The 13,480-nt window shown below is 51.5% G+C and overlaps 2 protein-coding genes and 1 non-coding gene across 3 annotated transcripts; 2 read left to right on the top strand and 1 right to left on the bottom strand.

Moving 5' to 3' along the window:
• Positions 1-4,951: 4,951 nt before the first annotated feature.
• Positions 4,952-5,023, top strand: TGME49_293880. The gene has a single exon. It is a non-coding gene; the product is annotated as a tRNA-His (tRNA).
• A 1,051-nt stretch (positions 5,024-6,074) lies between these two features.
• Positions 6,075-8,554, bottom strand: TGME49_293870 (thioredoxin, putative). Its single transcript, XM_002370147.2, has 3 exons — positions 7,988-8,554; positions 7,464-7,526; positions 6,075-6,891 (listed from the first exon to the last, which is right to left on the bottom strand). The coding sequence occupies exons 1-3, from the start codon at positions 8,016-8,018 to the stop codon at positions 6,665-6,667; spliced, it is 321 nt and encodes a 106-aa protein (XP_002370188.1). The 5' UTR covers positions 8,019-8,554; the 3' UTR covers positions 6,075-6,664.
• Positions 8,555-8,772: 218 nt separating this feature from the next.
• Positions 8,773-13,439, top strand: TGME49_293860 (hypothetical protein). The gene is made up of 7 exons (XM_018782208.1): positions 8,773-8,963; positions 9,453-9,786; positions 10,183-10,236; positions 10,571-10,770; positions 11,457-11,578; positions 12,069-12,181; positions 12,743-13,439. The coding sequence occupies exons 2-7, from the start codon at positions 9,613-9,615 to the stop codon at positions 12,782-12,784; spliced, it is 705 nt and encodes a 234-aa protein (XP_018638608.1). The 5' UTR covers positions 8,773-8,963; positions 9,453-9,612; the 3' UTR covers positions 12,785-13,439.
• The last annotated feature ends 41 nt before the right edge of the window (positions 13,440-13,480 follow it).

Below are 13,480 nucleotides of genomic sequence, written 5' to 3'. Positions count from 1 at the left end.
GCTTACTGCCTGATGCGAACGTAGTACGTCATCACTCAACGTGAGTGTGTCGTTCAAATTCAGATGAAACTACGAGGCGAAACTGCACAGTCTCTCGCTCCTCACCAATCGTCCACTGAGTTATGCCAACTGTTTGCTCCAGTGTCCGTGAAGCCTGAGAGCTTAGATCCTGTACCAGCACGTAGCAATAGAAAGTGACAGTTGAATCAGTTCCACTGTGTGACAAATAACGAACTCTCGTTTGTGAAATCGCGCCGTTCAATTCCTTTTCAGGACGAACACATGTGGAAGTGCGATCGTAGCGTCGCTGGTAGCCACACCACTCCAGCTGAAACTCCAAAGCATGCAACCACTCATCCCTAGAAAAAGCGCTTGAGGATACAGCAGCACTAAATGCGACAGGTGAAGGCGCGGGCTCGCCGGCAGTTCCTCTGTAGGCGTAGTAGCTTTTGGAGTATCGTTCGTCGACTGGTTGTCCAACGGTCATGCCTCGTTGTTGCCACAAACCCACGATGAAATACAGTCCTGATACAGTGGCCGTGCCTACCTTCCATGTTCCCGGCAGCAGTCATGGAATTTCGTTTTTGGGGTTTCTATAAAGTCCAGTCCAGCACGTCTCGAGTACTCTCCAAGATCATCTGCTCCCTTACACCTCACCTATGCCACACGTTGGACTCTGTGATAGTAAAATTCGCAGTGGGGCCGCACCTTTAGCAAGAGACTTGAGTCGGAATCCACCGAAACTTCAACATTCCGCCAACGTTTGGCGTCAGGAATGATACGACCAATCGCCAGCAATGACGGAACACCAGCCACGGCAATATGTGTGCCATCTCGCGTCCACGCGAGCGTGTGCGGCAAGCCTGGTGACAACACCCCCAAGGAAAGAGTGGCTCTTGCTTGTTCTGCTGATTCGTACTCCACTTTATGTGCCTTTCAACTCCTCACTGACCAAGTGTGCGAAACATTCGCTATCAGATGATGAGTGAATGATGCTTCATGCTGAACAAGCAGACGGGAGCACTGCCCACTAAGTGGAAGAAATGTCTCTCCATCTAGAAACTCGAAGTCCACCCAGGGCACCGGCGTCACAGCAGATGAGGTGTCATCGAACTCCTATGGCTATTCCTGGAGAAGCGCTGTCCTGAAACGGCAGTGTCCGCTCAGATGACGGGAGGAACATGGACTCTAGTGCTCGCGCATCCGAAGGCGGCAAGGCCGGTAACCGGTTGGGCAGCGAGACTCGAGTCACTCCAGCCGCTAATTCATGCCACGTAGGATCCGCCCTGAGGTGCGGAATGTTTGTATAGGAGGTATTTACACATGTAAGTAGAGTGCTACTCATATCTGATTGTATGAATTATTGACTACGCTACATGTCGGATAGGGGCAATGCATGCTGCGTGTCGTGGGAGTGGTCACAGCGTAGGCTCGGGAGGCGTCTCACATGCACGTCTCGTGGAATCGTTTCACAGTGTACCCCCTCCTCACCAAATTCTCTGAATGTCTGTGTACGGATTCTGCCGGACTTGTCGCAGATAGCAATCCAGTCGCTAGCGCCTACGGCGAAAGTGTCGCCCGATGGGCTCCATCGCACGGCGGTGACTGGGGAAAAAGGTTTCCCATTGACACCCGTATCAGGGGGACACGCATCGCCCGAGACATGCGGAGCAGACGACCCAGTAAAGAGCAAGGTGCCATCACGGCTCCAGATCTTATAGTGGCCGTCTTCGCCGCCAGAGATGATCATAGACTTCGACCAATCGACCGCTAGCACTGCGCCTTCGTGTGCACGCCATTCAAAGTTGCTTCGCTCCAAATTTCTTGAGGTGGCATCCGGCACTAAGTGAACCGTCGTTGCAACGCGGATCGTTTCTCCAAAACCAAGGACTAAGGCGTCGGCACTGTTAGACCAGCTTACGGCAGCTATGGGAGCGTCACATTTCTCCACAAATGGCCTTGCTTGACACAGGCGAGACCTGCCAGCAAAGCACCCGCCACGATTGTTCGGGGAAGTGGCGCATGGTGGTGGACAACATGAACACCACTGTAGAACGCACAAATCAAGTGTCACGTGCGCTCTGAACACTGTTTTGATGTTAGTTCTGCCCTTACAAGTATTCGTGGAAATTCGCAGTCAGTGACTGTATGCATTATTGACATCCGACTACGCGATGGTGTTGCGTGGAAGATGAAAAAGCAAAAGGGCGTCACTACCGTCAAAGGGAGGCCACGAAACCACTTCCATTTTACGGTGGCTGTGGTGCACGCCCTAACGGCTAGAGGCTTTGACGGCCACGAGAATTGCAAAGCAATATGGGGCATCGATGAAGAGGAGAGAGCTGCGAATTCTAACTTCAGTAAGCTTTTACACGGTTCAGTGTACATACTTCTCGACAGAGTACACAGTATCAGCTTGGAACTAACCAGAGTTTAGCCTTGCCATCGTCCCCAGCTGAGACAAAGTGGGAGCCATCAGGAGACCACTTGACGGAGGTCACAGTCGATGCGTGTGCTTCAGGAACGATGGCTTCCTCTATCCATTCTTGGTTGCAGCCTCGCTGACGGAAACATCTTAAACTGCCATCTTCTGTTCCTACCACTATACATGGCTCTTCAGTTGGATGGTCAAAAGAATCTGAGATATCTCTTCGTCTACACGGAACGGCCGCAAAACATGTCACCGTTGTGCCGGCGACGGTTAAGACAGTCTCGAGGTTGTTCGAAGTAGATTCCCTTCTTGACCACCGACAGATTCGCCCGTCCCGGTTAGCTGTCAGAAGGTATTCTCGTTTACCGAACGCAGACCAGGAGCTGGGTTGAGGATCCGCAGAATCGCCGTTCTCATCAAGGGCTATCCACTCTGCATCGCCGCATAAACCCGAGTCTGGTACAGGAGCGGGCCAAAGAGGAGTTGCATCAATAGATGTCGAGCACGACTTGGAAGAGACGGCACAAACCACGGGAAGACGACTGTCCGTGGACACAGCCTCGAAAAGAACTCTCATCGCGACCTCATGAAAAGCACCGCCACGAAATCAAGGATGACTGCAGAACTCCACAACGAAGTCTAGCATTTCCAAAGCTATAACGGTTGTCCAGTTTGAACGACGTGGACACTCCAACTGGCATGCTGGGATCTGGAGTTACAGTTGTGCCTTGCTTTTTTTCAGGCCGAGTGGCCAGGATCTACCAGAGACAAATGAGGCAGGCTTGTGCGACTGGTAACTTCTAATGGTGCATGTAGAACATTTTTGGCCACAGACAGATATGCGGACAGACGCACCAATTATGTTGGACTTTGTGACATTCTGCGACTTGGGCAGGTGTGTTGGCTTCGCATGTCGCCATGTTGCAGTGATTCCACGCTGAGAGGTCTTCACCTCTCAACTTAGTAGACTAAGTGTGGCGGCACAACCGATGCTTGCACGATGACTTTTAAGTATCCGAGAAAAAAAAGCGACAAACGTTCAGCGCATCATTAAACCGCAACTCTTCTGCACGCTCATCTTCCACACTGTTTAACTTGAGGAAAGTAAACAGAAAGAAGAATCTCTTCAAGAATGGCTTCGAATGCCACAGCTCTCACGCTTCCTCATGATGTGATTGGACTTTTGCCTCCCACGATTATCAACGTTGGAGACTAACAGGCAGAAGGGGTCAAAGCAGAAAGCACCTGGAGAGGACTCTACTTCATATGGTGAAAATATCATGCCCGAACGCTGTGGGGCTGTATTGAGGGGCGGGCGATAGACAAAAATAATTCTGAAGCTGTGGTCAAATATTACTTCTGTCTTGTGAAAGCACAGCTGGCTTTGAGGGAGAAAACAAAACAGGCCTAGATCTCTTTTCAATCGTACAATTTCCTTCCAGCCGCGATTGCGTCCCATTAGAGCTGGAAGACTTCATCAGTCTCATCGAGAAATTCTTGTTTCCCGTAAAAAGTTTCAGCTGGCGAACACGTACATCAGAGCCTTGGCCTGATACCTCAATTTAGGTACACCGTAATCCAGGAGCATCATCAAAACACACCTAAGGCAGGGGATCTCACGGGAGCGGAGGGGTGGCAGGACTGGCTTTCGCTCTCTTCTCACGCTTACAAAGCAGACTGAGTGCCATGTATATAGATTTTGACAGCGCCGATATGATGGGAATTACACAATAATTCGTGACAGGTACCCTCAGATCAGCCATCCGGCTTCCCGTGGCATCACCACCTCTCGCCAGCGTGCTCCACGCAAGAGAATCTTGGGGTTGACGGATTGCTTGCTTCATAACAGATAACGGCAACTTGGACAACTAGACTGTTATGGACATTCCGACGAACACATAAAGTAAAGCGCGTGCCACGTAGAGGTCGGCAGTGCTTCGTTCAGGTGATGCTGGGTCGTCCATTTAGTGGACGGTTTTGACGTAAATTCCGTAGGGCTACTGATGTGTCATATCCAGGACCCTAGCAACTGGAAGATATAGGATAGTCATTCTCCTTCTTGGACCCCTAGAATTAATTCTTGTTTTCTCGAAGGCCGGTGAGCCGATCATGCAACAAACGAAGAGCGAACGAAGATAACGAAGATGACGCATGACCAAACATCACATTGAAGGGAAAGCGCTTCGCGCTCGATTACCCCGCCGTTGCTCAAGATTCCTACTGATTGTGGCAACGCCTCCAGACTCCCATGGCGTTTTACAAAGGAACTTAAATCCCAGCAAGAGTGCATATGGAAGACTCGTCATCAACGCAAGGGCGACTTCGAAGAACCTCCGCCTGGCGAGGTAGAACTTATCAATCTATGCAGACATGAAGCTGGATCGAGGTGACATTCAGAACAGTTTAGGCTGCAAGCGAATAGATTTGAGTGTCGTAGACTCTGCGCTTCATTCTGGCCGGTAATATCACTGCATCTGGGCTACCGACTCCCTGGTACATCACACGTGTTTGCGACTTTCGGTCCGAATCGTCTAGAGGTTAGGACAACACGTTGTGGCCGTGTAAACCCAGGTTCGATTCCTGGTTCGGACAGCTTTTCTATTTGCTTTGCCATCAAATGCTCAACTCTTTCACGTCAACTTCGTAATATTTTGTTGGGTGTTTTTGTTTTTATTGTTGTCAATGATCGCTGGGAGTGGGGCAATTGTGTTGCACCTGTAGGGCGATTTTTCAGCCGGTGTCTTGTGCAGTTGCTTTCACTCGAGATCTATCTTCTTTCGCGACTTTCCTACGGGAAAGCATATCCTTTTGGAATCCTTAAAGCTTCACACAGATTTTTTTTGACGGCAAACTCATGGAGACTTATGGGCCAGCTCGTCTGGCCTTGGAGTGTGACTGCCTATCCAGAGCGCGTAACGCGTGATTTTTGTCAGCCTCACAATAGGGTTCCTCAGATCCTTCAGGGGGAGGCTTTTCTTTTGCCACGACTCCGTCATTCCCCTTCGCCGCTTCATGTGCATAACCAGATGAAATCAACGAGCGTAGCACGTTCTGGTGGTCCTCATTCGTGATAGACCGTTGCGTAATACATCACGTCGAAACGAGCGGAATCAACCTCCACCCGAAACATCTCGCCATTCGCGCTCGCGTGAACAAGAGAGTGATGGCGACTGTTGCCTTGCCGTGCCTCGATGTATCATGGCGCCGTTCCACGTGGACTCACGAGAGATCGCGAGTTGCACGTGTTTCCTGTTTCTCTAAAACTGCAACAACGGCGTTGGAGGGGTCTGCCTGGCGGAACGGTGGGGCTAGCATTATTGCAGCGCTTATTCGGGTATGCACTTCACCTACTTTCACAGCTATATTTGCGATGATCCTATTGCGGTTTTGATCCACATCTGCATGCCGATGTCTGAACACTCGAGGCGATCTGAGGATTGGAATCTTAGGTCGCAGGGTCGACGCAAACACGCACGTCACTGCCTGCAACAGTGGAGGTTCTGTGTGATAAGGAAGATCATGGGTGCTGTATGATTTCCTAAACTACAAATGCATGCTAAGAAGTGTCACACCACGTAGATCTTGCCTCCGTCAACTACGGCATAGCGAGGCAATTTCGTCACGCACTACGTCTCCCAGTTTCTCCCCCGTGTGTGAGTGAATTGACTCACGCGACTTGCTGCATCTAAAGTTTCCCCGCGGACGAAGGCCCAACCGCCTCACAGTTCAGACAAAAAGCGAACTCTCGCTAAGTTAATAAGTTTACTGAGACGACAGAGTGCCTACACACGTTTGAAAGGTGGGGTTAGATGATTTCAAAAAAACGACAGCCTCATAGCCTCGCTTCAACGGAAATCAAATGCTGACGAACTGTGAACATACTCTGCCCCTCTTCCCGACAGGCCCCAAGTACGCCACACACGGCAGACATTCCCTCACACGCACTTTCTAGAATTCAGGTCCCCGCCCACATCGACAACTACGAAAACATGGAGCTGGCTCTCAGTACTTTTCTCTCCTTTGATGCTCTACAGCCGCCTTTACAGGCCGTCGCCGATTCAGCAGGCACACTCCGTCAAGTATTGTACGTTTTGGGAAAACTCCTCTTTAGCTTTCCGGACTCTACCGTCACCAGGTTCGATCTCTTTCAATGCCACGGCTGTCCACTCACGCAGCGAGTCCTGGCTCTTGCCTCTCTACAAATCCCCGAGACTGTTTGTCTCACATCCGTGCTCACAGATGCTTCTTGACCATCTCTTCGACGCGCTCTGCGTTTGCGCCGAGCACAGTGTCGACGGCCTTGCCTTGCTTAAAGAGCTTGAAGGTGGGCATCGCATTGATTTCTTCTCTCTCAGCGACGTCCGCCAACTCGTCGACGTCGATCTTCACGAATTTTACTTTCGCGTACTCGGGCTTCTCGCTCATGGCTTCCACCAAGGGTGCGACCTGGCGGCAGGGGCCTGAAAATTCCAGAGAAAACACAGCGGAAAATCTGAGCACGCCGCTGGGAATGGTTCTCTCTACCCCGAGAGAAGTCATAACCAAAAGCCGGCGGTGGCCTTCAAAAATTCCGCCTTCCAGAGTGACACGACATCGCCGCAGCAACACTTGGCTACACACACACACACACGCAATGGCATACATATCAGTGGGTAAAAGTCCACCCAAGACGCCGACTTGTGTGAAAGAAATTCCATCCACAACCGATGGTCTGATAGTGTTTCTGTCATCCTTTGTCGATCTACGTTTATTACCTCGAACTCAACCCTCGGGATAGCCGCAGGTTAGTACGGCAACACTTGGTGTGGCCGCCGCACAAATCGGGCTTGACGGCTACCACATATAGCTGACTGTTGCTTCTGTACAGAGTAACTCAAGCTACGAAGCTCAGCCCAGCAAAACTCCTAAGGAGAAAAAACAGCATCTCGAGGTGAAAAGCACATTCCACAGGGGCTTCTGAGGACGGAACTCTCGTGGATGCCCAGGAATAACGTGCGGCTGAAGGTCCCGTCAGCAGTCCGGGAAAACCTACCGCACCAGACCGCGTAGAAGTCGACGAGAACCATCTCATTCTCCTCGATCAAGCTCTTGAATTCTGCAAAAGAGCCGGAAGCACGAACGAAAACCAGCAGTGAAAAAGTGCACGTACGACGCACACTGAACCCGAGTACACCAGGCTGTGGATGACGTTAACATTCTGGGTGACAAGCAGGGACGAGTAGCTGCCGAAAAGAACTTTACCACACTATTCCATGCAGACACGTTGTAAGCCAACTGTTACAGAGGAACCCGCCGAGATGAACCGGTGGACTTCCGTCGCGAACCGTCCGTGGCAATCGCAAAAGCAGTACCAAGTCCGCAGTCTCAACTTGAGATTGTTCCGCACAGCACGGTGAATTCCTTTACCATGAGTGTCGAAAACACGCGTGTGCGTTTTACTTCCGAACGAGCAGCGAGCAAATCAAATGTCCGTGAATCGGTGGCTTCCAGCAGCTCTGCCCGGAGCAGCGAAGACTGCAGCGGCGGACAGTGTGTGTGCAGGCAGTTCAGACTTACGAGCCTCGGTGGTGACGTGATGGACCGGCATTTTGTGCTTTTTAGCGTACAGAGAAACCCGGAAAGCGGCGAGTCTGTGGGAGCTGCGAGACGCGCCACGCACGTGTCTCGATTCTTCACGAAGGCAACAGAGTTGCTTGGAGGTTCACTTGACCGAGGAGAGGCGACCGTGAAACCGGTGCGTTCAAACACGAGACAATGGAAAGGAAAAAATGGAAAACCCAGAAGAAGAATACCTTCACCAACCATTAAACAAGCGGCCCCGATGCGCACTGCTTTTCGCAACACCCGATGTCATCTCTGACTTCCGCCCCATAAGCTAACAGGGTGCGTGAATGTCGCAACTGAGTCTGTGCGGACACGCATATTCTCCGGATTTTTTGGTGGGTCACCACCCTGGGTGATGCTGGCATTTCCGGGCGGGACGCGTTGGGCAAAGTTGCGGAGACGGACAGAATCCTACGCAATTGCAGTGCAGGAAAAGCTTTCTCCAACCTTGACACACGAACACACACGCACGTCCTTTTTGCGGGTTTGCTGCGCTGTCTCTCCAAGAGGCGGTTCGCGTTCAACGTCACATTGGAGAGAGAGTTCCAGGCGCGGAAAAGGAAATGGAACAGAACGAATATTTTTCGCAAGGAATGCGGTGGGGCGAGACTCACCGGTCGCGAAAACCCGGCCAACGCTGATGTAAATACGCGCGTGCATGTCAAGCGTAACACAAGAAAAGGAGCAACAAGGACGGCAACGAAATCAGCAACACGCATTTTTTTAAACGCGGAAACCCCGAGAACACGACACACTGGAGAGAGCGGGAAAACCGCCTGAGTGACTTGTGTAGAAACCGCGGTTAAAGTATACTCTTTCCGTCTGAGCCTAGATACTCCGTCGATCCCTAAGAAAAACACGAGTACGGACAAGCGGTCCACCACTCTTGAGAGAAACGCATTCCACAGTTGCTCTTCGGCTCCTGAAAGTAAGACGTTTCCTGCCACACCAAATCGTCTCTCTCGCGGTTCTTCTCTAACGACATCCGTGCATTCGGATCTCGACAAGAACTGTGTGCCTTTAGCCCCCAGTCTCAAGAGTACAAAAACAGCTCTTTTGGCACGTATACGAGAAGATTTTGCGACTGCGTTTCTGCACATTCCCATATTCCTTAGTGCCACCCGTTACTCCTCATTTGCTGCTTCTCCCAGCTACCCCCACGAGTACGGTGGACATTTCAAGGTGCGATTTCCAGAGTGGAACGAACGCCCTGTTGAACACGCAACATCATCACCTGTTCGTCACAAAGTCAACTTCTCGTTCGACACGTTCCCTTTTTCTACATATGCTGCATCGAAGTTTATGGAATACCCGTCTCCTTTCATCGTGGTCTGCTTTTTCGTTTCAATGTTGTGTCTTACACTCATCGACGCCTCGTTCCCTGGTTTCCTCTCTTGTGTACTTGTTGTGCTTGCAGACCAGACGTTAATTCCTTCCCGGAAGTTCTTGTTTTTGTCGGCCTCGCACTCTCAGATCTCTGCTTCGCGACGAAGTCTCAGTCCTCAAAGCCATCTGCTGCTGACCAGGGTTGTCTTCCGTTCTCATTTGCGTTTCCCCTTTTCTCACGCGCAGCGAAAATGCCCGAACTCTCGACCGCAGACGCCGGCGTGGCTGTGAAAGAAAACGAGAGAAACGCACGCGAGGAAGTGTCTGCAGCAACCGAAATGGACGGAAAAGTCGAAGAGGAGGGAGACCTTAAGAGGACCGCGAGCGCTCTACGACAGAGTATTGCACGCTACGGAAGCAACAGTGTGCGCGCTGAGGAGTCTCTTTGTGTATCTCGTTCTAGCCCAACAGGCTTTATATGGCGCATGTGCGAAGGAGGGAACGTAGAAGAGAGAGACAGACTAAACGGGGATGATGGAAAGTCTCTTTGTGGGGTGGTTTTTCTTCTCGCTCTTATTGGTGAACTCAAAAACGGGGGACGCACGGCTTTTGGACAGATAGCTAGCCCAGCGCGAGCCATGGGTGGATACACATAGATCTTCTGGGTCGAGTCTCCACACGCGATGTGACAAGCATTTTTTCATTCTGTCGCTGGATCTGCCATTCTTCAATTCTCTCTGAGGGCTTCCTTTTTGCCTCCAAATCTTCTGCTCTTTCAAGCGTTGGCGTCCCTGATGCATCTGCTGTTGTCTCTGCTTCAGTACTACTATGCTCACGCCCCTTTGCCTGGAGCTCAGCAGCAAGGAGATGTCAAAGTAAGACCACTGCGAGTCTATCGACCGTCTTGTCTCCTCTCGCCTGTCGACACCGTTTCCTTTTGTTACTCTATGCTTCTCTCGACCTCATGCCTATCCTTCTTTGTTCCTCTCTCCTCTCTTCTCCACTTTCTTCGCCGCTTCGATCAGCCTGCTTTCTTCCACTCTCTGTTTCCTCTCTCTTCTCGAGAAAACTCCCGTCTCTGCTTGCCAACATATCCGCGCACACTTGCCCGTTCACCTCTGCCTTTGAAGCTCTGCGTTCCTTCTGTCACGCTTTCGCGTCTCGCTGCGTCGCCATCTCCTTCTCTTCGTCTGCCCTTTGGATGTCCAGGTGATCTCAGGACCTGGCGTCGTCACAGGCGGACCCCCGGTGTTGCTCGAGAGAAGACACGCAGAGGAAGGCGCAGAGAAAAGAGCAACCAAGTTCGCGTCTCCGGACGAGGCAGCGTATGCAGCGGCTTCCGGTAGTGTGCCCGCCTCCTACAAGGCTGTTCAGAGCTACATGTGGACGGACGAAGGCGCAACTGTCAGGTGAGGTTCTGCGACGTCACCGCCACAAATCTGACACGGAAAGAAAAGGGGAGACAGATGGGTGTCTGCTGGCAGTCAAAGAACGAAGCGCGCTTCGTGGGTTTTGTGGTGAACGATGCCGAAGCCACAGACCTGTAAGCAGAGACAGAGCCGAGCTTCCCCCCTCCCCCCCTCCCCCCCGTGGCACAATGCCGACGCTGTCTGTGCCTTTGTGTGGGAAGGCGAACGGTGCGTTTTTCTTCTTCTCTGTTCTATTCAGTGCGTTGTTTTGCTCAATGTCTGCTGTGCTTTTTTCCTCGACTTTCTTCCTGTCTTTGAGGTGCTCTGCTCTCTCTTGTGCAGCCGCCCTCTATTTGAGGATATGACTCTTCATCGCTCCCTTGCGTCCGTGCCATTTTCCAGCTAAGAGGGCGGGGCAACTCCATTCTTTATGACTTCTGCCACTGCAAGCCGTGGATCGGTCGTAATGTGGCTCCAATGAAGAGATACAGACAACTACGTGCTCGGTGACTGCCGAACACCACCGCGCCACAGGACTCCTTTTGAGGCTTTCTGCTGCGATTCGTTTGCGGTCTTCTGTGCTTCGCCACTCTTCTGCTTCGTCCTGTTGTCCGTAGCTGTGCAACGGATGTGCCTTGAGTCATTGTTCGCTTGCTTGCCTGACTTCTCTTCTCTGTCTGTCTCAGGGTGTACGTGTCTCTGGAGAAGCTCGTGGAGCCTCCTAAATCGGGGGACGCAGACCTTTGCTTCGAACAGGAGCAACTCGGCACTTTCTTCGACGACGAACGAGCAGCCCTCGCGATACACAGTACGTTTGCTGTTCAAAAAGGTGAAGCCTGTCTGTACATCCCGGCCGTGCGGTCGACGGCATGGGAGGCCATAAGCAGCAGCGACACCAGAATAGAGCCACTGGACAGGTGGAGGGTAGGGAGAAGAGCGACGAGTGCGAGAGAGATTAGGATGACGTTCCCTGGGAGAGCGAACTGAGGGTGAGAGAGACTCGAAAGAGTGAGTAGGGAGAAGAGCGTGGGAAAAGCGAGATTCCAAAGAGACGGAGGCAACAGAGAAAGAAAGGTGCACTCAGGAAATCTCGGCCGGGAATGACGTCGGTCTTGAGACACAGCGACGGGCGGCGAGAAGAGAGTTCGAAAGAAGCTTAACAGGAGGCATCAGGCAGAGAGACTTCGCGCTTCGATGAAGGGAGGATTTCCTTGTACCGTCCAAGACGAAGGCAAATGGAGAAAGGGAGGCGCGCCTGTGGAGGATGTTTCGCTTTTGCTTGTGCATGCGCTTTCCAGCAAATGCCGGAAACTACGTATTGGTTCTGAATCGCCTTTATCACCCAGTCGACATCTCCAAGTGCCGTGCCAGTGTGAAGCGCGACCGCATTACCCTTGTGCTTGCTAAACAGGTAGGAGAAGAAAAGATCACCCGCTGGTGAAGCACAACGGTTACGGTTACCGCCGCTGTAGATGCGTCCAAATGCTAGAATGTATCTTATCGTAAAGGCGGGAACGTTCGTGTCTCGCTACGTGTGTCAGAAGGAAAACTGTTTTTCTCCGTGTTTCACTTGTTATGTCTTGTTTCCTTTTCTCAGTGCCTGGTCTGTTTCCTTCTTTTCGTCTCGATGCCGCTGCCTGTCGATACAGGCGGTCCTGCCCGTCGGTCTCGCCTTTCTCATTTTCTTCCCCGTAAAACAACGCAATCTAACGACCTCCAGGCAGCCACCGAAAAACGCCTACCTTCCGCAGAGGCTTTGTCTTTGTTTCTCTTTTTTCTTGCCTGTCGCTTGTTGACCACCACTGGCATTCATCTCTGCTTGGACGCTGTAATTATTTCACCTGGCGGTTTAGCAAATATATATGTATTTATATCTGTAGAGATCCAATGTGGTAACTAGATGTGAGACAGTTTATTTTATGCGCGTCTCTTGTTGGGTGTCTCTTTTGTCTCTTTCTGTTGTTTGTCTCAGGACACCGACCTCACCTGGTTCAGTCTGACAAAAGCGCGCTAAAGTGGGTGCATGGGAGATAGGGTCTCTTTTTTTCGGAGGCGCAAGGAGGATATGGCAACTTCTTTGTATCAGTCAACACTGGGGGTGGGCAGTCGCTTTACCAAGACCGAACGCGACCTTCTGTGCCGCAGTAGCATTAGTGAAGTGTTTTGGTCTGATCCTAGGTTCGCTTGAAGAAATCAGAGATCGGAGATTCTTTTCTTTTCGCCAAACTCTGCGGGGCTGCCCTGCGGGACCAGAAAAGCTGGGATCCAGGAATGTTCGCTTTTTACTCTCCTCGCGTTCGCTGCCTCTCGTCACTCGGGGCGGACCCTCGCGCATCCCCTCATTTACCTTGTGTCTCCGTGAGAAGAGAAAGGAGGGCAATCTTTCCTGTGTTTCCGCGCGTGTGGACTCTCGGTGAGGGGAGGGCGTGAAACAGGACGAGAGGAGAGATACCGTTTTCTTTCTTCTTTTTTCCGATTGAGGCGTGCGGCGAGATGACACAGTGGTTGCACTCTGTGGCAGGGAAGCCAGGAGTTGTGAGGTGGTCTCTTGCTTGTTTTCTGGGGATTTCTGTGCATTTCTTTTTTCCGCCTTTCTCGCTCTGCCTGTCAGTCCAGTCGCGTTTCTGCAGTCGGTTTTCACTGGAGTTTCCGACGTAGAAATCCAGAAGAGTTCCCTTCAAATCAAATAAAAATTCCAACATCAGCTTCG

This window comes from Toxoplasma gondii, chromosome Ia, assembly GCF_000006565.2.
Source record: "Toxoplasma gondii ME49 chromosome Ia, whole genome shotgun sequence".
Taxonomy (NCBI): Eukaryota; Apicomplexa; class Conoidasida; order Eucoccidiorida; family Sarcocystidae; genus Toxoplasma; species Toxoplasma gondii.
The sequence above is the reverse complement of the archived record's forward strand: the minus strand, read 5'-3'. Positions and strand labels throughout refer to the sequence as shown.